Genomic DNA, 26,387 nt, shown 5'->3' with positions numbered 1-26,387 from the left:
GCTCTGTGTATGGTCAGGGGATTTTACGTTGGTGTGAGTGCTCTGTGTATGGTCAGGGGATTGTACGTTGGTGTGAATGCTCTGTGTATGGTCAGGGGATTGTACTTTGGTGTGTGTGCTCAGTGTATGTTCAGAGGATTGTACGTTGGTGTGAGTGCTCTGTGTATGGTCAGGGGATTGTACGTTGGTGTGTATGTACAGACCGATCAGTGTGGGGGTTGTAAGTTGGTATGAGTACGCTGTGTATGGTCGGGATTGTACGTTGGTGTGTATGTATAGACCGATCAGTCTGGGGTTGTACGTTGGTGTGAGTGCTCTGTGTATGGTCAGGGGATTGTACGTTGGTGTGAATGCTCTGTGTAAGGTCAGGGGGTTGTACGTTGGTGTGAGTGCTCTGTGTATGGTCAGGGGGTTGTACGTTGGTGTGAGTGCTCTGTGTATGGTCGGGATTGTACGTTGGTGTGTATGTACAGACCGATCAGTGTGGGGGTTGTACGTTGGTGTGAGTGCTCTGTGTATGGTCAGGGGATTGTACGTTGGTGTGAGTGCTCTATGTATGGTCAGGGGTTTGTACTTTGGTGTGAGTGCTCTAGGTATGGTCAGGGGATTGTACGTTGGTGTGAGTGCTCTATGTATGGTCAGGGGATTGTACGTTGGTGTGAGTGCTCTGTGTATGGTCAGGGGATTGTACATTGGTGTGTATGTACAGACCGATCAGTGTGGGGGTTGTACGTTGGTATGAGTGCTCTGTGTATGGTCGGGATTGTACGTTGGTGTGTATGTACAGACCGATCAGTGTGTGGTTGCTCGTTGGTGTGAATGCTCTGTGTAAGGTCAGGGGGTTGTACGTTGGTGTGAGTGCTCTGTGTATGGTCAGGGGGTTGTACGTTGGTGTGAGTGCTCTGTGTATGGTCAGGGGGTTGTACGTTGGTGTGAGTGCTCTGTGTATGGTCAGGGGATTGTACGTTGGTGTGAGTGCTCTGTGTATGGTCAGGGTATTGTACGTTGCTGTGTATGTACAGACCGATCAGTGTGTGGTTGTACGTTGGTGTTAGTGCTCTGTGTATGGTCGGGATTGTACGTTGGTGTGTATGTACAGACCGATCAGTCTGGGGTTGTACGTTGGTGTGAGTGCTCTGTGTAAGGTCAGGGGGTTGTACGTTGGTGTGAGTGCTCTGTGTATGTTCAGAGGACTGTACGTTCGTGTGAGTGCTCTGTGTATGACCAGGGGATTGTACGTTGGTGTTAGTGCTCTGTGTATGGTCAGGGGATTGTACGTTGGTGTGTATGTACAGACCGATCAGTCTGGGGTTGTACGTTGGTGTGAATGCTCTGTGTATGGTCAGGGGATTGTACGTTGGTGTGAGTGCTCTGTGTATGGTCAGGGGATTGTACGTTGGTGTGTATGTACAGACCGATCAGTGTGGGGGTTGTACGTTGGTGTGAGTGCTCTGTGTATGGTCAGGGGGTTGTACGTTGGTGTGAGTGCTCTATGTATGGTCAGGGGTTTGTACTTTGGTGTGAGTGCTCTATGTATGGTCAGGGGATTGTACGTTGGTGTTAGTGCTCTGTGTATGGTCAGGGGATTGTACGTTGGTGTGAGTGCTCTGTGCATGGTCAGGGGATTGTACGTTGGTGTTAGTGCTCTGTGTATGGTCAGGGGATTGTACGTTGGTGTGAGTGCTCTGTGTATGGTCAGGGGATTGTACGTTGGTGTTTATGTACAGACTGATCAGTTTGGGGGTTGTATGTTGGTGTGAGTGCTCTGTGTATGTTCAGGGGATTGTACGTTGGTGTGAGTGCTCTGTGTATGGTCAGGGGGTTGTACGTTGGTGTGTATGTACAGACCCATCAGTGTGGGGGTTGTACGTTGGTATGAGTGCTCTGTGTATGGTCGGGATTGTACGTTGGTGTGAATGCTCTGTGTAAGGTCAGGGTGTTGTATATTGGTGTGAGTGCTCTGTGTATGGTCAGGGGGTTTTACGTTGGTGTGAGTGCTCTGTGTATGGTCAGGGGGTTGTACGTTGGTGTGAGTGCTCTGTGTATGGTCAGGGGATTGTACGTTGGTGTGTATGTACAGACCGATCAGTGTTGGGGTTGTACGTTGGTGTGAGTGCTCTGTGTATTGTCAGGGGATTGTACGTTGGTGTGAGTGCTCTGTGTATTGTCAGGGGATTGTACGTTGGTGTGAATGCTCTGTGTATGGTCAGGGGATTGTACGTTGGTGTGAGTGCTCTGTGTATGGTCAGGGGATTGTACGTTGGTGTGAGTGCTCTGTGTATGGTCAGGGGATTTTACGTTGGTGTGAGTGCTCTGTGTATGGTCAGGGAATTGTACGTTGGTGTGAGTGCTCTGTATATGTTCAGGGGATTGTACGTTGGTGTGAGTGCTCTGTGTATGGTCACGGGTTTGTACGTTGGTGTGAGTGCTCTGTGTATGGTCAGGGGATTGTACGTTGGTGTGAGTGCTCTGTGTATGGTCGGGGTTGTACGTTGGTGTGAGTGCTCTGTGTATGGTCGGTATTGTACGTTGGTGTGTATGTACAGACCGATCAGTGTGGGGGTTGTACGTTGCTGTGAGTGCTCTGTGTATGGTCAGGGGATTGTACGTTGGTGTGAGTGCTCTGTGTATGGTCAGGGGATTGTACGTTGGTGTGAGTGCTCTGTGTATGGTCAGGGGATTGTACGTTGGTGTGAGTGCTCTGTGTATGGTCAGGGGGTTGTACGTTGGTGTGAGTGCTCTGTGTATGGTCGGTATTGTACGTTGGTGTGTATGTACAGACCGATCAGTGTGGGGGTTGTACGTTGCTGTGAGTGCTCTGTGTGTGGTCAGGTGGTTGTACGTTGGTGTGAGTGCTCTATGTATGGTCAGGGGATTGTACGTTGATGCGAGTGCTCTGTGTATGTTCAGAGGATTGTACGTTGGTGTGAGTGCTCTGTGTATGGTCGGGATTGTACTTTGGTGTATATGTACAGACCGATCAGTGTGGGGGTTGTACGTTGGTGTGAGTGCTCTGTGTATGGTCAGGGGGTTGTACGTTGGTGTGAGTGCTCTGTGAATGGTAAGGGGATTGTACGTTGGTGTGAGTGCTCTGTGTATGCTCAGGGGATTGTACGTTGGTTTGAGTGCTCTGTGTATGGTCATGGGATTGTACTTTGGTGTGAGTGCTCTGTGTATGGTCGGGATTGTACGTTGGTGTGTCTGTACAGACCGATCAGTGTGTGGTTGTACGTTGGTGTTAGTGCTCTGTGTATATTCAGGGGATTGTACGTTGGTGTGTGTGCTCTGTGTATGGTCAGGGGATTGTACGTTGGTGTGAGTGCTCTGTGTAAGGTCAGGGGGTTGTACGTTGGTGTGAGTGCTCTGTGTATGGTCAGGGAGTTGTACGTTGGTGTGAGTGCTCTGTGTATGTTCAGGGGATTGTACGTTGGTGTGTATGTACAGACCGATCAGTTTGGGGGTTGTACGTTGGTGTGAGTGCTCTGTGTATGGTCAGGGGATTGTACGTTGGTGTGAGTGCTCTGTGTATGGTCAGGGGATTGTACGTTGCTGTGAGTGCTCTGTGTATGGTCGGTATTGTACGTTGGTGTGTATGTACAGACCGATCAGTGTGGGGGTTGTACGTTGATGTGAGTGCTCTGTGTATGGTCAGGGGATTGTACGTTGGTGTGAGTGCTCTGTGTCTGGTCAGGGGATTGTACGTTGGTGTGAGTGCTATGTGTATGGTCAGGAGATTGTACGTTGGTGTGAGTGCTCTGTGTTTGGTCAGGGAATTGTACGTTGGTGTGAGTGCTCTGTGTATGGTCAGGGGATTGTACGTTGGTGTGAGTGCTGTGTGTATGGTCAGGGGGTTGTACATTGGTGTGAATGCTCTGTGTATGTTCAGGGGATTGTACGTTGGTGTGTCTGTACAGACCGATCAGTGTGGGGGTTGTACGTTGCTGTGAATGCTCTGTGTATGGTCAGGGGATTGTACGTTGGTGTGAGTGCTCTGTGTATGGTCAGGGGATTCTACGTTGGTGTGAGTGCTCTGTGTATGGCCAGGGGATTGTACGTTGGTGTGAGTGCTCTGTCTATGGTCAGGGGGTTGTACGTTGGTGTGAATGCTCTGTGTATGGTCAGGGGGTTGTACGTTGGTGTGAGTGCTCTGTGTATGGTCAGGGGATTGTACGTTGGTGTGAGTGATCTGTGTATGGTCAGGGGATTGTACGTTGGTGTGAGTGCTCTGTGTATGGTCAGGGGATTGTACGTTGGTGTGAGTGCTCTGTGTATGGTCAGGGGATTTTACGTTGGTGTGAATGCTCTGTGTATGGTCGGGGTTGTACGTTGGTGTGAATGCTCTGTGTATGGTCAGGAGATTGTACGTTGGTGTGAGTGCTCTGTGTATGGTCAGGGGATTGTACGTTGGTGTGAGTGCTCTGTGTATGGTCAGGGGATTGTACGTTGGTGTGAGTGCTCTGTGTATGGTCAGGGGATTGTACGTTGGTGTGAGTGCTCTGTGTATGGTCAGGGGATTGTACGTTGGTGTGAATGCTCTGTGTACGGTCAGGGGATTGTACGTTGGTGTGAGTGCTCTGTGTATGGTCAGGGGATTGTACGTTGTTGTGTATGTACAGACCGATCAGTGTGGGGGTTGTACGTTGGTGTGAGTGCTCTCTGTATGTTCAGGGGATTGTACGTTGGTGTGAGTGCTCTGTGTATGGTCAGGGGATTGTACGTTGGTGTGAGTGCTCTGTGTATGTTCAGGGGATTGTACGTTGGTGTGAATGCTCTGTGTATGTTCAGGGGATTGTACGTTGGTGTGAGTGCTCTGTGTATTGTCAGGGGATTGTACGTTGGTGTGAGTGCTCTGTGTATGGTCAGGGAATTGTACGTTGGTGTGAGTGCTCTGAGTATAGTCAGGGGATTTTACGTTGGTGTGAGTGCTCTGTGTATGGTCAGGGGATTGTACGTTGGTGTGAATGCTCTGTGTATGGTCAGGGGATTGTACGTTGGTGTGAATGCTCTGTGTATGGTCAGGGGGTTGTACATTGGTGTGAGTGGTCTGTGTATGGTCAGGGGATTGTACGTTGGTGTTAGTGCTCTGTGTATGGTCAGGGCGTTGCACGTTGGTGTGAGTGCTCTGTGTATGGTCAGGGGGTTGTACGTTGGTGTGAGTGCTCTCTGTATGTTCAGGGGATTGTACGTTCGTGTGAGTGATCTCTGTATGTTCAGGGGATTGTACGTTGGTGTGAGTGCTCTGTGTATGGTCAGGGGATTGTACGTTGGTGTGAGTACTCTGTGTATGGTCAGGGGATTGTACGTTGGTGTGAGTGCTCTGTGTATGGTCAGGGGATTGTACGTTGGTGTGAGTGCTCTGTGTATGGTCAGGGGATTTTACGTTGGTGTGAGTGCTCTGTGTATGGTCAGGGGATTGTACGTTGGTGTGAGTGCTCTGTGTATGGTCAGGGGATTGTACGTTGGTGTGAGTGCTCTGTCTATGGTCAGGGGATTGTACGTTGGTGTGAGTGCTCTGTGTATGGTCAGGGAGTTGTACGTTGGTGTGAGTGCTCTGTGTATGGTCAGGGGATTGTACGTTGGTGTGAGTGCTCTGTGTATGGTCAGGGGATTGTACGTTGGTGTGAGTGCTCTGTGTATGGTCAGGGGATTGTACATTGGTGTGAGTACTCTGTGTATGGTCAGGGGATTGTACCTTGTTGTGTATGTACAGACCGATCAGTGTATGGTTGTACGTTGGTGTGAGTGCTCTGTGTATGTTCAGGGGATTGTACGTTGGTGTGTATGTACAGACCGATCAGTTTGGGGGTTGTACGTGGGTGTGAGTGCTCTGTGTGTGGTCAGGTGGTTGTACGTTGGTGTGAGTGCTCTGTGCATGGTCAGGGGATTGTACGTTGGTGTGAGTGCTCTGTGTATGTTCAGGGGATTGTACGTTGGTGTGAGTGCTCTGTGTATTGTCAGGGGATTGTACGTTGGTGTGAATGCTCTGTGTATGGTCGGGGGATTGTACGTTGGTGTGAGTGCTCTGTGTATGGTCAGGGGATTGTACGTTGGTGTGAGTGCTCTGTGTATGGTAGGGGTTGTACGTTGGTGTGAGTGCTCTGTGTATGGTCGGTATTGTACGTTGGTGTGTATGTACAGACCGATCAGTGTGGGGGTTGTACGTTGCTGTGAGTGCTCTGTGTATGGTCAGGGGATTGTACGTTGGTGTGAGTGCTCTGTGTATGGTCAGGGGATTGTACGTTGCTGTGAGTGCTCTGTGTATGGTCAGGGGATTGTACGTTGGTGTGAGTGCTCTGTGTATGGTCAGGGGATTGTACGTTGGTGTGAGTGCTCTGTGTATGGTCAGGGGATTGTACGTTGGTGTGAGTGCTCTGTGTATGGTCAGGGGGTTGTACGTTGGTGTGAGTGCTCTGTGTATGGTCGGTATTGTACGTTGGTGTGTATGTACAGACCGATCAGTGTGGGGGTTGTACGTTGCTGTGAGTGCTCTGTGTGTGGTCAGGTGGTTGTACGTTGGTGTGAGTGCTCTGTGCATGGTCAGGGGATTGTACGTTGGTGCGAGTGCTCTGTGCATGGTCAGGGGATTGTATGTTGGTGTGAGTGCTCTGTGTATGGTCAGGGGATTGTACGTTGGTGTGAGTGCTCTGTGTATGGTCGGGATTGTACGTTGGTGTGTATGTACAGACCGATCAGTGTGGGGGTTGTACATTGGTGTGAGTGCTCTCTGTATGTTCAGGGGATTGTACGTTCGTGTGAGTGATCTCTGTATGTTCAGGGGATTGTACGTTGGTGTGAGTGCTCTGTGTATGGTCAGGGGATTGTACGTTGGTGTGAGTACTCTGTGTATGGTCAGGGGATTGTACGTTGGTGTGAGTGCTCTGTGTATGGTCAGGGGATTGTACGTTGGTGTGAGTGCTCTGTGTATGGTCAGGGGATTTTACGTTGGTGTGAGTGCTCTGTGTATGGTCAGGGGATTGTACGTTGGTGTGAGTGCTCTGTGTATGGTCAGGGGATTGTACGTTGGTGTGAGTGCTCTGTGTATGGTCAGGGAGTTGTACGTTGGTGTGAGTGCTCTGTGTATGTTCAGGGGATTGTTCGTTGGTGTGTATGTACAGACCGATCAGTTTGGGGGTTGTACGTGGGTGTGAGTTCTCTGTGTGTGGTCAGGTGGTTGTACGTTGGTGTGAGTGCTCTGTGCATGGTCAGGGGATTGTACGTTGGTGTGAGTGCTCTGTGTATGGTCAGGGGATTGTACGTTGGTGTGAGTGCTCTGTGTATGGTCGGGGTTGTACGTTGGTGTGAGTGCTCTGTGTATGGTCGGTATTGTACGTTGGTGTGTATGTACAGACCGATCAGTGTGGGGGTTGTACGTTGCTGTGAGTGCTCTGTGTATGGTCAGGGGATTGTACGTTGGTGTGAGTGCTCTGTGTATGGTCAGGGGATTGTACGTTGGTGTGAGTGCTCTGTGTATGGTCAGGGGATTGTACGTTGGTGTGAGTGCTCTGTGTATGGTCAGGGGATTGTACGTTGGTGTGAGTGCTCTGTGTATGGTCAGGGGATTGTACGTTGGTGTGAGTGCTCTGTGTATGGTCGGGATTGTACGTTGGTGTGTATGTACAGACCAATCAGTGTGGGGGTTGTACGTTGGTGTGAGTGCTGTGTGTATGGTCAGGGGGTTGTACGTTGGTGTGAGTGCTCTGTGAATGGTAAGGGGATTGTACGTTGGTGTGAGTGCTCTGTGTATGGTCAAGGGATTGTACGTTGGTGTGAGTGCTCTGTGTATGGTCAGGGGATTGTACGTTGGTTTGAGTGCTCTGTGTATGGTCATGGGATTGTACTTTGGTGTGAGTGCTCTGTGTATGGTCGGGATTGTACGTTGGTGTGTCTGTACAGACCGATCAGTGTGTGGTTGTACGTTGTTGTTAGTGCTCTGTGTATAGTCAGGGGATTGTTCGTTGGTGTGAATGCTCTGTGTAAGGTCAGGGGGTTGTACGTTGGTGTGAGTGCTCTGTGTATGGTCAGGGTGTTGTACATTGGTGTGAGTGCTCTGTGTATGTTCAGGGGATTGTACGTTGGTGTGTATGTACAGACCGATCAGTTTGGGGGTTGTACGTTGGTGTGAGTGCTCTGTGTATGGTCAGGGGATTGTACGTTGGTGTGAGTGCTCTGTGTATGGTCAGGGGATTGTACGTTGGTGTGAGTGCTCTGTGTATGGTCAGGGGATTGTACGTTGGTGTGAGTGCTCTGTGTATGGTCAGGGGATTGTACGTTGGTGTGAGTGCTATGTGTATGGTCAGGGGATTGTACGTTGGTGTGAGTGCTCTGTGTCTGGTCAGGGGATTGTACGTTGGTGTGAGTGCTATGTGTATGGTCAGGAGATTGTACGTTGGTGTGAGTGCTCTGTGTTTGGTCAGGGAATTGTACGTTGGTGTGAGTGCTCTGTGTATGGTCAGGGGATTGTACGTTGGTGTGAGTGCTGTGTGTATGGTCAGGGGGTTGTACGTTGCTGTGAGTGCTCTGTGTATGGTCAGGGGATTGTACGTTGGTGTGAATGCTCTGTGTTTGGTCAGGGAATTGTACGTTGGTGTGAGTGCTCTGTGTAAGGTCAGGGGATTGTACGTTGGTGTGAATGTACAGACCGATCAGTGTGGGGGTTGTACGTTGGTGTGAATGCTCTGTGTATGGTCAGGGGATTGTACGTTGGTGTGAGTGCTCTGTGTAAGGTCAGGGGATTGTACGTTGGTGTGAATGCTCTGTGTTTGGTCAGGGAATTGTACGTTGGTGTGAGTGCTCTGTGTATGGTCAGGGGATTGTACGTTGGTGTGAGTGCTGGGTGTATGGTCAGGGGGTTGTACGTTGGTGTGAGTGCTCTGTGTATGGTCAGGGAGTTGTACGTTGGTGTGAGTGCTCTGTGTATGTTCAGGGGATTGTACGTTGGTGTGTCTGTACAGACCGATCAGTGTGTGGTTGTACGTTGGTGTTAGTGCTCTGTGTATAGTCAGGGGATTGTACGTTGGTGTGAATGCTCTGTGTAAGGTCAGGGGGTTGTACGTTGGTGTGAGTGCTCTGTGTATGGTCAGGGAGTTGTACGTTGGTGTGAGTGCTCTGTGTATGTTCAGGGGATTGTACGTTGGTGTGTATGTACAGACCGATCAGTTTGGGGGTTGTACGTTGGTGTGAGTGCTCTGTGTATGGTCAGGGGATTGTACGTTGGTGTGAGTGCTCTGTGTATGGTCAGGGGATTGTACGTTGGTGTGAGTGCTCTGTGTATGGTCGGTATTGTACGTTGGTGTGTATGTACAGACCGATCAGTGTGGGGGTTGTACGTTGCTGTGAGTGCTCTGTGTATGGTCAGGGGATTGTACGTTGGTGTGAGTGTTCTGTGTATGGTCAGGGGATTGTACGTTGGTGTGAGTGCTCTGTGTATGGTCAGGGGATTGTACGTTGGTGTGAGTGCTCTGTGTCTTGTCAGGGGATTGTACGTTGGTGTGAGTGCTATGTGTATGGTCAGGAGATTGTACGTTGGTGTGAGTTCTCTGTGTTTGGTCAGGGAATTGTACGTTGGTGTGTGTGCTCTGTGTATGGTCAGGGGATTGTACGTTGGTGTGAGTGCTGTGTGTATGGTCAGGGGGTTGTACATTGGTGTGAATGCTCTGTGTATGTTCAGGGGATTGTACGTTGGTGTGTATGTACAGACCGATCAGTGTGGGGGTTGTACGTTGCTGTGAATGCTCTGTGTATGGTCAGGGGATTGTACGTTGGTGTGAGTGCTCTGTGTATGGTCAGGGGATTGTACGTTGGTGTGAATGCTCTGTGTATTGTCAGGGGATTGTACGTTGGTGTGAGTGCTCTGTGTATGGTCAGGGGGTTGTACGTTGGTGTGAATGCTCTGTGTATGGTCAGGGGGGTTGTACGTTGGTGTGAGTGCTCTGTGTATGGTCAGGGGATTTTACGTTGGTGTGAATGCTCTGTGTATGGTCGGGGTTGTACGTTGGTGTGAGTGCTCTGTGTATGGTCAGGGGATTGTACGTTGGTGTGTGTGCTCTGTGTATGGTCAGGGGGTTGTACGTTGGTGTGAGTGCTCTCTGTATGTTCAGGGGATTGTACGTTGGTGTGAATGCTCTGTGTATGGTCAGGGGATTGTACGTTGGTGTGAGTGCTCTGTGTATGGTCAGGGGATTGTACGTTGGTGTGAGTGCTCTGTGTATGGTCAGGAGATTGTACGTTGGTGTGAGTGCTCTGTGTATGGTCAGGGGATTGTACGTTGGTGTGAGTGCTCTGTGTATGGTCAGGGGATTGTACGTTGTTGTGTATGTACAGACCGATCAGTGTGGGGGTTGTACGTTGGTGTGAGTGCTCTGTGTATGGTCAGGGGATTGTACGTTGGTGTGAATGCTCTGTGTATGGTCAGGGGATTGTACGTTGGTGTGAGTGCTCTGTGTATGGTCAGGGAATTGTACGTTGGTGTGAGTGCTCTTTGTATGGTCAGGGGATTTTACGTTGGTGTGAGTGCTCTGTGTATGGTCAGGGGATTGTACGTTGGTGTGAATGCTCTGTGTATGGTCAGGGGATTGTACATTGGTGTGAGTGCTCTGTGTATGGTCAGGGGATTGTACGTTGGTGTGAATGCTCTGTGTATGGTCAGGGGGTTGTACATTGGTGTGAGTGCTCTGTGTATGGTCAGGGGATTGTACGTTGGTGTTAGTGCTCTGTGTCTGGTCAGGGGGTTGCACGTTGGTGTGAGTGCTCTGTGTATGGTCAGGGGGTTGTACGTTGGTGTGAGTGCTCTCTGTATGTTCAGGGGATTGTACGTTGGTGTGAGTGCTCTGTGTATGGTCAGGGGATTGTACGTTGGTGTGTATGTACAGACCGATCAGTGTGGGGGTTGTACGTTGGTGTGAGTGCTCTGTGTATGTTCAGGGTGTGGGTTTGCAATGTGGAACTGGAGACACAGGTGGCTACATACCGGAACCATGTGGTTTTTCAAATAAAGCTGCTTGCTGGAGGAAGTGAGGGGGTCAGGAAAGGTCTGTGGAGGGTAATGGACAATCGCATTCCGGGTTGACACTCTTCACCTGATCTCTTTCCCACCTGACACACTGAGTTCCTCCAGCAGGCTGTATTTATTTTGCCTCGTCTTGTGAGGCCTCACTGATGGGTCCTGGTCTGGTGTGAGTTTTGATCTGGGCAGCGGTATCAGGGAGCTGCTGCTATCTGCGACCCCCACCGACCCTGCCATCCCGTGGGCTGCAGCCTTCCCCCCCGCCCCCCCCCCCCCCCCCCCGTGCCTCGCTCCTGCTGATGGTTTCACTCATCTCATTCAGGCCCCTCATCTCGTACCTGCGCAAGTTCTACTACTACGACCCTGAGGAGGAGACGTACCTTTCTCTGAGGGAAGCTCGCCTCAGTGTGGCCCCAGAACAGGACATGGACACCCAGACGTAGCCGGTCGCGAGTCTCTGCTTGAATCGTCTACAGTAAGTGAGCGGACGAGGGGTGGATTCGGTTGCCGGTGGGGGGGTGGTGTGGTGTTACAAGTTTCTTTGCCTTGATTTTACATCATTAGCTTTAACTTTTTGCCACGTACTGTACATTGAAACATGCAGTGAAATGTGATGGCGGACAGGAAAAGTTGTTCCTGACTAATAGTGTGTGTGGGTCTTCAGCTCCTGTGCCTCCTCCCTGATGGTAGTAATGAGAAGACAGCACGTCCTTATGGTGGGAGACCTCAATGATGAATGCTGCCTTCTTGAAGAATGTTATGTTGAAGTTGTACACAACATTGTTGAGGTCATACTTGGAGTATTGTGTTCAGTTTTGGTTACCCTGCCAAAGGAAATTTGCCATTAAACTATAAAGATTTTATAAAGTATTTGTGCGAATGTTGCCGGAACTTAAAGGCCTGCTTTATAGGGATAAGTTGAGCAGGCTGGGAACTTCTTCCTTGCGATGTATGAAATTAAGGTGAATGCAGATAATTTTTCCTCCCAGGGTTGGAGAATTAAGAACTGGAGGGCAGAGGCGGGGGAGGGGGTGAAATTTAATCGGTACTTGAGAAGTTCTGGGTCCCATATCGATGAAAGATGTGCAAGTATTGGAGAGGATCTAGAGAATAATCTCGGGAGTGAAAGGGTTAGTATATGAGGAGCATTTAATGGCTCTGGGCCCTCACAGACTGGAATTTAGAAGAATGAGGGACAATCTCATTGAAACTTATTGAATGTTGAAAGAATGGATGTGGAGAGAATGTTTCCTATAGTGGGGGAGTCTTGGGCCAGAAGGCACAACCTCAGAATGTAGGTACGTCCCTTTCAAAGATATTTCTTGACCAAAGAGTTGTGAATGTGTGGAATTCATTGCCACAGACAGCTGTGGAGGCCTAGTCATTAATGCAGAGGGAGCGCCACTCCAGGGGGATTTGGGGGACAGCACTGGGTATATTTAAAGTGGAGTTTGAAAGGTTCTTGATTATTCAGGGTGTCAAAGCAGGAGAATGGGGTTAAGAGGGATAATAAATCAGTTGTGAGGGAACAACAGACTCGATGGGCCAATTGGCCTGATTTGCTCCTGTGTCATATGGTCTACTAATGGGCCCTCATCTGCGTGTGATTCCTGAATTGTTATGTATTAAAGTCTGCCCCTTTCTGGAAAGAGGAGTGTTCTGTCGAAGCCTCCATGTAGTGTGGAGCCTGGTGTGTAACTTGCTCGTTGGTTTGAGATGTATTTGTCCCAAGACAAGAAAACAAAGGGCTCACCCTCCCTCTCTGCTTCCTAACAGGTTGCATCCTGACTGTGGGCAGTGGGGACAGCAAAGTCTGACGGGATCACTTCGCCAGGACTGAGGGGGGGGCTCGTCGATTTTTTTCCCCAGAAACGCTCCTTATTCCCGATGCTAACGTATACCCATCGTAAGGGGCTGGTGGTGTGGATCAGAGGGGCCGGATTGTGACCAGACGGTGAAGACAGAGAAGGACAATCAAGAGTTTGATATTGGAATTTGCACTTTCTACCAAGAAAGACGGCCATTAGTAGCTAACAGCATTATTCTGGAGGGGGAGACAGTGTACCAGAGACACTCACATTGCTGCAATTCCTGATCTGGAGTGAATGCCTGGCTTATATTGCACAATATATTTGTTTGGAATTAAACTACTGGTTGTATTTGCAAGCTATTTAGCTTCATAATTTAAGGAAATCATTTATAACTCCTTTATCTGGCTGGATTCCTATTTCCCAGAAGAGATTTTATCCCTGTAACTTGTACTCCGTGGCCACTTTATTAGGTACACCAGCTCGTTTATGCAAATATCTAACGAGCCAATCATGTAGCAGCAACTCGATGCATAAAAACATGCCGACATGGTCAAGAGGTTCAGTTGTTGTTCAGACCAAACATCAGAATTGGGATGAAATGTGATCGAAGTGACATTGACCGTGGAATGATTGTTGGTGCCAGATGGGATGGTTTGAGTATCACAGAAACTGCTGATCTCCTGGGATTTAGAGTTTAGAGAATGGTGTGAAAAACAAAAAAAAACGCCCAGTGAGTGGCAGTTCTGTGAATGAAATCGCCTCGTTAATGAGAGAGGTCAGAGGAGAACGGCAAGACTGGTTCAAGCTGACAGAAGTGTGAAAGTAACTCAAAGAACCCCGAGTTACGACAGTGGTGTGCACGAGAGCATCTCCGAACGCACAACACATCGAACTTTGGAGTGGTTGGGCTGCAGCAGCGGAAGACCACATGGGGTTCCATTCCTGTACCTAATAAAGTTGCCAGTGTATTAGTTTGGAATTAAACTTCTGGCTGTATTTGCAGGCTTGGTCATTTAAGGAAATAATTTGTCTGGCTAGATCTCAGTTATGTTGCGGAGCTTATCCCTGTAACATACCTGATAGAGTAAATGCAAGCATTAACGCAGATGCAGACCCACAGATGAGGTTTTGGGTAGAATTCCCGAGTTCTGGTTTCTACCTGTGACCATTCATGCTGCCCACCCCCCTTCAATCCCTATTGGTCACTTGGCACATCTATCCACACATACAGCTAATTAGAGAATAGGACTGTTGGGCAATAGGATGATTTTCTGATGCAAGTTAAAAGGGCTTTATTTTTAACCAGACCTACAATCTTCTGTTAGAGGAAGTGTTCCAGTCAAAACAAAAGTGAAATACATCTGTTTTGAGATTTTTGAGTTCCAAAGTTTTTCACCAGAGTTTAGAAGACCCTGGGCATTAACCCCAGGAGACTCCAGGATATTGCTGGAGCGTCCATCACCCCATGGTAACTCTGACAGCACTAAGTTCACAGTGAACCTACCAAATCAGCTCATGTTTCTCTCCTCTCCCGGCAATTATAGAATTCCAGCAACCTTTTTGAAAATTTTACAATCAGTCAGAGTGACAACAAAGCTTTTCGTGCTGAACTGTGTAAATCCAGCCCCAAACATCATCTGTCACTTCTCAGATAACTGGACCTATAGCTGTCTGTTGCGTGCTTTCAAGATTTAAAGATTCAGATTTATTTATTACTGACAGTACTATACAAAAGTCTTAGGCACATGTAAAATATACTGTAAATCAACAATGCTTTCAAAATAATGAAATATTTCTAAATATAAGATGTACTATAAAGAGCAGTAAATTCTAAAAAACTAAATCAATTCAATATTTGGTGTGACCACCCTCAACCTTTAAAACTGCATCAGTTCTCTTAGGTACACTGTTGTGTAGTTCTATTAAAAAAATTGGCCGGTAGGTTGTTCCAAGCATCTTGGAGAACTTGCCACAGTTCTTCAGCAGACTCTGGCTGTCTCGCTTGCTTTGTCTCTCCAGATAATCCCAGACAGCCTCGATAAAAGAAATATGGATAAATACATGGATGGGAGGGGTATGAGACTAGGCAAATTAGTAGTTTGGCATGGATGAGATGGGCCAAAGGGCCTGTTTTGTACTATGGTGCTCTCTAACTGGTAGATTTCCAAGATTCTCAACCCTTTGAGTGAATACATTTCTCCTCATCTCATCCCTAATGTGTCATCATAAGACACTGAACCCATGCTCTGGAAGACTCTCTCCACGGGTCACCAACTCAGCGGCTTCTCTGGCCTGTGGGAATGCCCAGTCTTCCTGAATTATCCTGGAATCGATTGGAATTAAAGTCAAAACCCCCAAACAATGAGCTGCTCCTGGGGTTAAAACCATATTTAATCCTTTCTATTTTCAGTCTATAAATAAGAGGCTTCTGAATGTGGTGCCTTCATTTCACAGTGAAGTTCTGCGGTTGCATCATGCTGAGTAGGGTCCAACTTGCACCCAAGAGTGTAGATCTATGACACTGTCCCATAGAAGGTCTGTGCTGTGATCTGTAGGGATTGAAGATTAGTCTGACAATGTTCCACCAATCAGCACATTTAAATCTCTTCAGCCTAATGCCAATTCCTGTAAAGGAACATAACCCTGTCCAAACTCTCAGAATTCAGTACACTGTGTACTAATCTCATCCACATATCTAGCCACCCAGTGATGCTGTTGCACTGACTTGATTGATTACCTCACATCATTCATTCATTATGTGCTATGTCGTATGATATGGGCGATCATGGTTTCCATGACCATGATTATCCTTGGCAATTTTTTCTACAGAAGTGGTTTGCCATTGCCACCTTCTGGGCAGTGTCTTTACAAGATGGGTGACCAGCCATTATCAGAGATTGTTTGCCTGGTGTCAGTGTCAGTGCACCGGCTGCTCATACGACCATCCACCACCTGCCCCCATGGTTTCACGTCACCCTGATCCGGGTGCTGAGCAGGTGATACACCTTGCCCAAGGATGACCCGCAGGCTAGCGCAGAGAAGGAGCGTCTCACATCTTCTTTGGTTAGAGACGTATCTCCATCCCTGCCACCCGAATATCACACATCAAAACAATTGTTTACAGGCGACCACTTACAGCGAAGTGGGGGTAGGTTACATTCCGCAGCACGCGGTCTGCATCCGATTTTCTCTAAAATAAATCAGGTTTCTTGGACACATGCTGGTAATCTGATTTTTTGGAAGGGGGGGAATAAGCTTTATTAATTTACCACACATTCGGCGGGGGAGAATTTTATTTAATATCTCAAATTCCTGGATAATGGATTTGTAAAATTAGTAAGGGCAATTTTCTGTTACACCAACAGTCATTCCACAAGCTTGCCTGGACAACTTCTGCATTTTAAATAAAGTCTACCCCTCAGGTTGATTTAGTGGCTATCTTAAACCTGTGCCTTCTGGTCAGAGGCAGTGCAAAGATTCCTGCAATCCTATCAGTCTTTTACTGCTTTGGGTACCAGTTGGTGGGCGCATGAGGTGAGCGTGGGGTCTGAGAAGTGATACCTGAGGGGGCTGTAGAGGCTGCTGGAGTGAGCCCACCTGCGCTAGCAGCCAGGGAGGACATCGTCCAGATGAGAAATCCATTACCCAGATCAAATGACAAGTTCTGCAAAGTACTTTTCAGTGTTCATGAGATTGGCTGACATTCTTTCTGTTGTCAAACCTCAAAACAACAAAAGCTGTACCCATTTTAGAATGGCCTTGCCTATTAAATGGAAATCTATTTTGTGATTGCTGCAAAGCCAATGCAGACAGTTGGAAGCTGTCCAGATGTTCATAAGCATGTACAGTGTATGTTCTTTTCCATATATATGGGACCATGGAAAGATCAGAGGTAATGTCAGGGGGAGCTCAGTGTAAATGTTTCAACCCATGTTTTGTAAATGTTGAACAAAGGCAGTTGATTATGTAATGTGCATTTCTAATGGATTTCTATTCTTGAAACTACTGGTATAAATATGACTTGTACAGATTGGAGTTAGAGTAAACCTTGACTGAATTATAAACATATTGATTTAAAATTGTGGTGAGATGTGTGTTTTGTACTTAATTACATGAACTCATCACCCTTACTAGGACTTAGCTGCCAACAGCAGCTCGCCAAGATCCTCTGTGCTGGGCCAGTCTTTAAGTGCAGCCACCTTGCGTGTAGGTCCTTCCTCTCCCAGGGCGGAGGTAATTGGGGCTTCCATTGACGTTTCTGCAGCTCTGGGTTTTTACGGATGGGGTTGCTAGCCTCATGCCCAACCCTCCTCCTTTTGCAGCCAGGCTTGGGACATTCCCAAGGCAGAGTTGTGTGTTGGGTAGAGACACAGAATTTTTCTTTGGTTTACTTTTCTTAATGTTTCTTTCTTAAGTAATTTGAAGGCATTTAATTAAGTCACTGGGATTGAAAGGGTTAATGTATGAGGAGTTTCTGATGGCTCTGGGCCCGTACTAACTGGAATTTATAGGAATGAAGAGGGATCTCATTGAAACTTATCGAATATCGAAAGGTCTAGATAGAGTGGATGTGCAGAGGATGTTTCCTGTAGTGGGGGAGTCTAGGACCAGAGGAAACAGATAGAGTGGATGTGGAGAGGATGTTTCCTATGGTGGGAGAGTCTAGGACCAGAGGACACAGATAGAGTGGATGTGGAGAGGATGTTTCCTATAGTGGGTGAGTCTAGGACCAGAGGACACAGATAGAGTGGATGTGGAGATGATATTTCCTATGGTGAGGGAGTCTTGGACCAGAAGACACAGATAGAGTGGATGTGGAGAGGATGTTTCCTGTAGTGGGGGAGTCTAGGACCAGAGGACATGGATAGAGTGGATGTGGAGAGGATGTTTCGTATAGTGGGGGAGTCTAGGACCAGAGGACATGGATAGAGTGGAAGTGGAGAGGATGTTTCCTATAGTGGGGGAATCTAGGGCCAGAAGACACAGATAGAGTGGATGTGGAGAGGATGTTTCCCATAGTGGGGGAGTCTAGGATCAGAGGACATGGATAGAGTGGATGTGGAGAGGATGTTTCCTGTAGTGGGGGAGTCTAGGACCAGAGGGCACAGCCTCAGAATTGAAAGACATCCCTTCAGAACACAGATGAGGAATTTCTTCAGAGGACGGTAAATCTGGAATTTCATTGCCATAGACGGCTGTGGAAACCAAGTCCTGGGTATATTTAAAGCTGAGGTCAATAGCTTCTTGATCAGTAAGGGCATCAAAGGTTACAGGGAGAAGGCAAGAGAATGGGGCTGAGGGGTAATAAATCAGACATGATAGACTGTAAGCAGACTTGATGGGCTGAATGGTCTAATTCTGCTATCTCTTCTGGTCTTAAGGCTGGAAGTTCAAAGGTGGTGAGGGATTAGTACATAGGAGGGAGACTGAAAATCTGGCTGAGTGGTGCAACAACAACAACTCTCACTCAATGTCAGCAAGGCCAAGGAGCTGATTATTGACTTCAGGGGAAGGAAACCAGAGGCCCATGACAAATAATGTGCAAAAGGGGATCAGAGGTGGAGAGGGTCAGCAACTTTAAATTCCTCAATGTTATTATTTCAGAGGACCTGTCCTGGGCCCAGCACGTAAGTGCAATTATGAAGAAAGCACAGCAGCGCCTCTACTTCCTTAGGAGTTTGCAAGGAATTGGTATGATATCTAAAACTTTGACGAACTTCTATAGATGTGTAGTGGAGAGTATATTGACTGGTTGCATCACGGCCTGGTATGGAAACACCAATGCCCTTGAACAGAAACTTCCACAAAAAGTAGTGGATCTGGCCCAGTCCATCATGGGCAGAACCATTGAAAACATCTACATCTACATCTACATCTGCATTGTAGCAGGAAAGCAGCATCCATCATTAGGGTCCCCCACCACCTAGATCATGCTCTCTCCTCACTGTTGCCATCAGGAAAGAGGTACAGCAGCTTCAGGCCCCACACCACCAGGTTCAGGAACAGTTATTACCCCTCAACCATCAGGAAGGAGGTACAGGAGCCTCAGGTCCCACACCACCAGGTTCAGGAACAGTTATTACCCCTCAACCATCAGGAAGGAGGTACAGGAGCCTCAGGTCCCACACCACCAGGTTCAGGAACAGTTATTACCCCTCAACCATCAGGAAGGAGTTATTCAGTGGTGGTAACCTCACTCAACATCACTTGAACTGTTTCCACAATCTATGGACTCACTTTCATGGACTCATCATCTCATGTTCTCCATATTTATTGCTTATTTATTATTTTTTTCTTTTGTAGTTGCTGTTTGTTATCTTTTGCACATTGGTTGTTTGTCCATCTCGTTGGGGTGGTCTGCCATTGATTCTATTACAGATTCACTGAGAGTGCCCACACAAAAATGTATCTTAAGGTTGTATATGGTGACATATATTTACTTTGACAATAGATTTACTTTGAACTTCTAAAGTGAGTCTGTAGGCTGTGGAATCACATCAGTGTTGGGGTTAGTTGAGTTAATCACGATGTTTCAGGAGCCTGACAGTTGAAGTGTAATAAGTGTCCCTGAACCTATTCCTGATATCTCCCTCCCCTTTCTCAATCTCTCTGTCTCCATCTCTGGTGACAAACTGTCAACGGACATCTTCTATAAATCTACTGATTCCCATGATTATTTCAACTATACCTCTTCCTACCCTATCCCCTGTTTAAAAAAAAATGCTATTCCTTTTTCTCAGTTCCTTCATCTCTGTCACGTCTGTTCCCAAGTTACAGTTTTCCTTTCCAGGATGTCAAAGATATATTTCTTCAAACAACTATGTTTCCCTTTCTCCACCATTGATGCTTCCCTCACCCATTTCCCCTACATCCACGCTCACCCCATCTTCCCCACTGCCTTAACAGTGATAGAGGGTTTCTTGTCCTTACCTACCACCTCATCGCCCTCCACGTCCAACTTCCATCATCTCCAAAGGGATTCTACCACTATACCTCTCCACTCTCCACTTTTCACAGGGATCATTCCCTCTGCGATTCTGTTGTCCATTCATCCCTCCCCATTAATCTCCCTCCAGGCACTTATTCCTGTAAGCGGCCAAAGTACTACACCTGCCCATAAGCCTCTTCCCTCACCACCATTCAGGGTCCCATACAGTCCATCCAAATGAGGCAACACGTCACCTGCAAATCTGCAGAGGTTGTCTATTGTGTTCAGTGTTCCTGATGCAGCCTCCTCTACATTGTTGAGACCTGTCGTAAATTGGGGGACTGCTTCATCAAGCATCTTCACTCCATCTATTAGAAGAGGAACTTCCCAGTGACCAAACATTTTAACTCTAATTCCCATTCCCATTCCAACATCTCGGTCCACGGCCTCTTGTGCCATGATGAGGCCACCCTCAGGGTGGAGGAGCAACACCTCATATTCTGTCTAGGTAGCCTGATAGCATGAACTTTGATCACTCCTTCTGGTAAAAAAAAACTCCCTGCCCATCCTCTTCTAGTCCTCACTACAGCCTGATACATCTTCCCACCTGCCTGTCATCTCCCGGATCCCTTCCTCCTTCCCTTTCTCCTATGGTCCACTCTCTGCTCCTATCAGATTCTGTCCTCCTATCAGATACCTTTCCCACCCACCTGGCTTCACCTATTACCTTCTAATTATCATCCTTCCCTCCCCCACCACCCTTTATATTCTGGCATCTCCCCTCTTTCCAGTCTTCATGAAGGATCTCAGCCCAAAACGTCGACTGTTTTCCCTTTTCCAAAGATGGTGCATGACCTCCAGCATTTTGTGTGTGTTGCTCTGGATTTCCAGCATCTGCAGACTTTCTTGTGTTTATGTACCTGAACTTCACCTGGTGTCTCAGGACTGGGTGTGTCTGCACCCACCCCAACACTCCCTCTCTGCCACCTGTCCCACACCACTGCCTGTGGCACTCCACCCTCGCCATTCCCAGCATCATTTGTTCTTGCCAGATTTACAAACTTGTTCTGCTCTACATTGACAAATACCGAATTCTGCAAGACTTTTACGCAGTACTGTACATCGCGCCATGGCCGGTGAGGTCCTTACTGATGAATGCCACCTTCCGGAAGCAGCGCTACTTGAAGATGGTGTGAAGGATTGTGCCTGCGATGGTACAGCCCTCTGCAGTCTCTTACAATGCTGTGCGTTAATGCCTCCACATCAATCTGTGATAGAACCAGTCAGAATGTTCTCCACCGTATTTCTATAGAAATTTGTAAGAACCAGGCAGCAATCAAGACTTGTTTACCCCCCCACTCCTAAATCCACAAACAACCTGCTGGAAGAACTCAACAGGTCAAGCAGCATTTCAGTTTGAAGCCCCACATAGGAGTTCTATCTCCCCTCCCCACGTTTTTTGTGTTTTAAATGTTATTTTACACATACATGACTATTCCAAGTCAGATTAAGTGTATTGCTTTCTTTGAGTGTGAAGTAGAAAGGTGCACTTCAGCAGTGAGCCAAACTCCACTCATTTGAACACAACAGTGAGGATATCGCTTTATTGGGCAGCACACACATATACATTTGAATATGAGTAAAACAGAGAGAAACTGAAAAATGCCATAAGTACTTAATATAGGAAACATGATAATTCAGTCAAATGTTCATAAGATCTTAGGAATACATGAAGCTAAACTTGTAAAATATACAAAAATTGTACACAACATGAGTAAACAAAGATTTAAAATATGCGAGACGATTAATATAATATAAGCATTCCTTAAATTACCAAGGCTGGTCAAACTGTACTGATAATCAGGAATAAGCTTTTACGTAATATTAACATATAGTTTTGCTCAGATTGTGATCTCCTTTATGAACTAAAACCACACTTACAGACAATAATTTAGATGGAGCAAACGAAAGAAAGATGACAGAGGATTGTGTATGTGTGCTTCAATCTGACTGAAAAACTCTACTGAAAACAAAATGGCTGCCCTGCCCTCCTGTTATGGTCCAACAGAGTTTCAAAATAAAAGTCAGCTGGGCTATTAGTTAACAAACAAAAGCCTGAACTCTGTTTCTCTCCCCACACAAGCTGGCTGCCCTGCTGACTATTTCTACCATTTTTGGTTTCTATAAAAGTCTGCCAGCATTCATATGATATACCTTCACCCCTATCTGTGGTGGGGCAAATAGTTTTAGAAAATCTGTGGGCAGTACAAACCACTGAACTGAATATTGGCTGCTCCTGCCCAGAATCTCGCCGAGGGCAGTCAGCTCAAAAGCAGAAATGCTGTGATAGAAACGGCAGAGCAACATTTTCCTTCCTGTACATACTCTGATTACTGACAGGGTTGTGGTTTGGTGCTAAATGTGACACTTCTTGTTACAGATAAAATGGAAATGACAGATGATATTGTTAACTTGCAGAGGGAGTAATGCTTTTCTAGAAGTTATGTGAGCAGCGCCAAAGGTCACCGTGTATTGCCAGTGCCATCTTGTTACTTATTCCAAATTACTCCTCTCACTGCTACCATAGGGAAGAAGGTACAGGAGCCTGAGGGCTCACACCACCAGTTATTAACCCTCAACCATCAGGCTCCTGAACCAGTTCAAAAGTTCAAAGTAAATTTATTATCAAAGTACAAATATAAGGGTACGATATATATACATGGTTAGTTACAGCTTTTTTCCATTGTCGTTTAGGGCAGCAATGAAGGTCCTCCATCTCTGGTGGTGGTCAGGGTTTCCTTCATCATGTCAGTAGCGTCCTCTCACTTTTCACTACTGTCAGTCATGTACTCAGGAATACCGTTATTCTCTGATTTAGAAGGATTTAGAAACAGCGTTGCTGTTTCAAGAATAATTTTGTCTTACCAGTCAGGGGTGTTAGCCCTGAGCTGGACCCCCAAACCTGGAGGACTGGTGGACCCCTCTTAATCTGGCCTCTACCCTTTGACCTATTTGGCATGGGTGACCCTGTCAACACATAAAGCCTTGACTCCAGCCAACACAGCTCTCTGGGTCATTGAGACAAGCAAGCCTCCAAATCAGGACAAAGTTGTGGTCCTGTTGGAGGGACATATGCATATTTTGATAATAAATTTACTTTGAACTTTTAAATTAAGTTCTGGAAATCACACACTGATACCAGAATGAAACCAAGGGCAAAAGATTGGATTGGACTCTGTATCAAACCTTAATGAGTTTGCAAATCCACCTCTTTATTGGCAACACATGACATGATGCCTGGAAGCCTGAAGTTCAATTAGAACTGGACCTCAGGACATTGGTAAAAAGCTGCAGATAGAATAAGGGTTGACTGCACTTTGACTGCACCAAGGATAGTACAAGGATTCTATGGGGACAGTATTCCACTAGGAGCAGGGAGACAGATTAGCATCAGGGAGGAGATACAGGAGCCTGAAGACACACACTCAGCGATTCAGGAACAGCTTCTTCCCCTCTGCCATCAGGGAGGAGGTACAGGAGCCTGAAGACACACACTCAACGATTCAGGAACAGCATCTTCCCCTCTGCCATCAGATTTCTGAATGGGTAATGACTACTTCACTACCTCACTATTTTTTGCTCTCTTTTTGGAATACTTACTTAATGAAGTTTTATGTATATTTTTTAAAGTTCAAAGTACATTTATTACCTAAGTATGTATACAGAATACATCTCTGAGATTTGTCCTCCCACAGGCAGCCACGAAACAAAGAAGCACCATGGAACCCGTTCAAGAAATCATCAAATGCCCAACGCGCAAGAAAAAGAAAAGAACAAATTGCGCAAATGGCAAAAAGCAAGCTGATATTGTACTTTACAGTTTTTATTACTATGTATTGCAATGTACTTCTGCCGCAAAACAACAAATTTCAGGACACGTGCCGGTGATATTAATGACACATGTCGGTGATTCTGATTCTTCCTGTCCTTGGGTCAGGTGAGGTTCAAATGGTTTTCAGCATATTTCCAGTACGTACGTACAGCAGAGTGACTCTCACGGCAAAATTTTGTAAGTCACTGCACTGCTAAAGATTCTTCATTGGCTTAAAAATAGTTTGAGATCGTGAAAAGTGTCTTAGGGCAACATGGTAGTATAGCGCTAATACCGTGCTAGCAAACCCGGGCTCAATTGCATCGCCATCTTTAAGGAGTTCGTACGTTCTTGTGATCGCATGAGTTTCCTCAGGGTGCTCCAGATTCCTCCCACATTGCTGTTTGAAAGTTCATTGGGCCAGAAGGGCCTGTTACAGTGCGGTATCTCTAGACAAAATCAGTAGTAAAAAAATATCAAATGCCAAAGGTTATTTGATGAATTTTGGGATTTTCAAGTATTGCGATGGTTTGGACTACACAGACCTAAAAATTCTGGGCAGGGTTGGTCTGGGCTATTGTGTTGGAAAGGATCCCTCATTGCCCTTGTGAAGGTACTGGTCGTCTGCCTTCCTGGGGAAGGGCTGGTGTTGCAGGCAGAACTCCAGGCCTTTTCTCTTTATGCTAAACCATTGATATGAGTCAAAAGAAAAATCTCCCATTGTGTCTGTACATCCCTCTTCAAAGCATCACTCGGTGTCGGTTGATCACAGAGCTCAGTGTTGTCCAGACTCTTCATCTCATGTTCTCAATATTTCTTGCTTATTTATTTATATTATTGTTTCTTCTTTTTGCATTTGTGCAGTTTGTTGCCTTCTGTGCTCTGGTTGAATGCCCAAATTGGGTGGCCTTTCATTGACTCTGATATAGTTATTATTCTATGGATTTATTGAAAATGAATCTCAGGGTTGTATATGGTGACGTATATGTACTTTGATAATAAATTTACTCTGAACTTTGAATGGTGAACATTTTAGCAGGAGTAATAGTACCTGTCTCCCTATGTATTCATCTTCACCCCTACTGGGTCGGCAGCTCACCAGAGATCTCTGGTCTAGGGCTTCAGCTGGTGTTCCTGTCGCTCTGTTGGTAGCCCCGTGCCCAACTTTCCTCCTTTCGCAGCCAGGCTTGTGGCCTTCCACGCCAGAGTTCTCCCTGTTTCTATGAAGCAGTTATTACCGTAAATCTGATGTTACATGAGCAAAACTGTTCATAGGAGATGAGTTTTAGGAGTGACATTTACAACTCACAAAGATGTATTTTGTGTGTGGTGCTTGAATTTCCAGCATCTGCAGATTTCCTCGTGTTTGCGCATATTACCAATCCACTTATCAACAGAGAGCTGTTTATTTTTAACAATAAGATACAATGAAGCTGAATATTATAACTTGTACCGAGTGCTCATGGGAATTGAGTGATTTCTGCACTGACGTTTAATCCCATTCTCCCTGCTCATCTTCTGTCCCTGTGAGTGCTATCAGGCTAAATGTCAAAGAACAAATATTGATCATTCAGTTTAATTATTGCTTCACTGGTTGGAAGCACAATGGAGAAACGTCTAGACTATACTGCATACAGGATACATCGAAACCGGGATACATCATTAGTGGGCTGGTGCTGAGATTCGGCGGGTTGTCTAATGAGCAAAGGTTAGACATCAGAGTATCTTCTGGAGTTTCAAGGTTCAAAAAGTTCAAAGTAAATTTATTATCAAAATACACATACAACCCTGAGATTCATTTTCTTGTGGACATACTATAGAATAACCATAACAGAATCAATGAAAGACCGCACCAACTGTGACCAGAGTACAGAAGACAACATACTGTACAATTACAAAAAGAAATGATGATGATAATAATAATAATAATAATAATAATAATAAATAAATAAGCAATAAGTATAGAGAACATGAGCTGAAGAGTCCTTGAAAGTGAGTCTGTTGGTTGCAGAAAATTTCAAGGATGGGGCAAGTGAAGTTGAGTGAAGTTATCCCCTCTAGTTCAAGAGCCTGATGGTTGAGGGGTAATAACTATTCCTGAACCTGGTGCTGTGGGGCCTGAGGCTCCTGTTCCTCCTTCCTGATGGTTGAGGGGTAATAACTATTCCTGAACCTGGTGCTGTGGGGCCTGAGGCTCCTGTACCTCCTTCCTGATGGTTGAGGGGTAATGACTGTTCCTGAACCTGGTGGTGTGGGTCCTGAGGCTCCTGTACCTCCTTCCTGATGGTTGAGGGGTAATAACTGTTCCTGAACCTGGTGGTGTGGGGCCTGAGGCTCCTGTACCTCCTTCCTGATGATTGAGGGGTAATAACTGTTCCTGAACCTGGTGGTGTGGGGCCTGAGGCTCCTGTACCTCCTTCCTGATGGTTGAGGGGTAATAACTGTTCCTGGACCTGGTGGTGTGGGACCTGAGGCTCCTGTACCTCCTTCCTGATGGTTGAGGGGTAATAACTGTTCCTGAACCTGGTGGTGTGGGGCCTGAGGCTCCTGTACCTCCTTCCTGATGGTTGAGGGGTAATAACTGTTCCTGGACCTGGTGGTGTGGGACCTGAGGCTCCTGTACCTCCTTCCTGATGGTTGAGGGGTAATGACTGTTCCTGAACCTGGTGGTGTGGGTCCTGAGGCTCCTGTACCTCCTTCCTGATGGTTGAGGGGTAATAACTGTTCCTGAACCTGGTGGTGTGGGTCCTGAGGCTCCTGTACCTCCTTCCTGAT

At 46.8% G+C, this 26,387-nt stretch overlaps 1 protein-coding gene across 2 annotated transcripts in view; it reads left to right on the top strand.

Moving 5' to 3' along the window:
- Positions 1–25,923, top strand: part of socs7 (suppressor of cytokine signaling 7) — a 190,445-nt gene extending 164,522 nt beyond the window's left edge. The window contains exons 9-10 of one of the 2 annotated variants that reach the window (XM_059956711.1): positions 11,325–11,477; positions 23,497–25,923. In XM_059956711.1, the coding sequence (XP_059812694.1) occupies positions 11,325–11,445 (121 nt within the window). In that variant the 3' untranslated portion in view covers positions 11,446–11,477; positions 23,497–25,923. Of the gene's footprint in view, positions 1–11,324; positions 11,478–12,778; positions 17,448–23,496 lie in introns of those variants that run through there. The other variant, XM_059956710.1, reaches the window with a different exon arrangement.
- Positions 25,924–26,387: the final 464 nt, after the last annotated feature.

Source organism: Hypanus sabinus, chromosome X1, assembly GCF_030144855.1.
Source record: "Hypanus sabinus isolate sHypSab1 chromosome X1, sHypSab1.hap1, whole genome shotgun sequence".
Taxonomy (NCBI): Eukaryota; Metazoa; Chordata; class Chondrichthyes; order Myliobatiformes; family Dasyatidae; genus Hypanus; species Hypanus sabinus.
The sequence above is the reverse complement of the archived record's forward strand: the minus strand, read 5'-3'. Positions and strand labels throughout refer to the sequence as shown.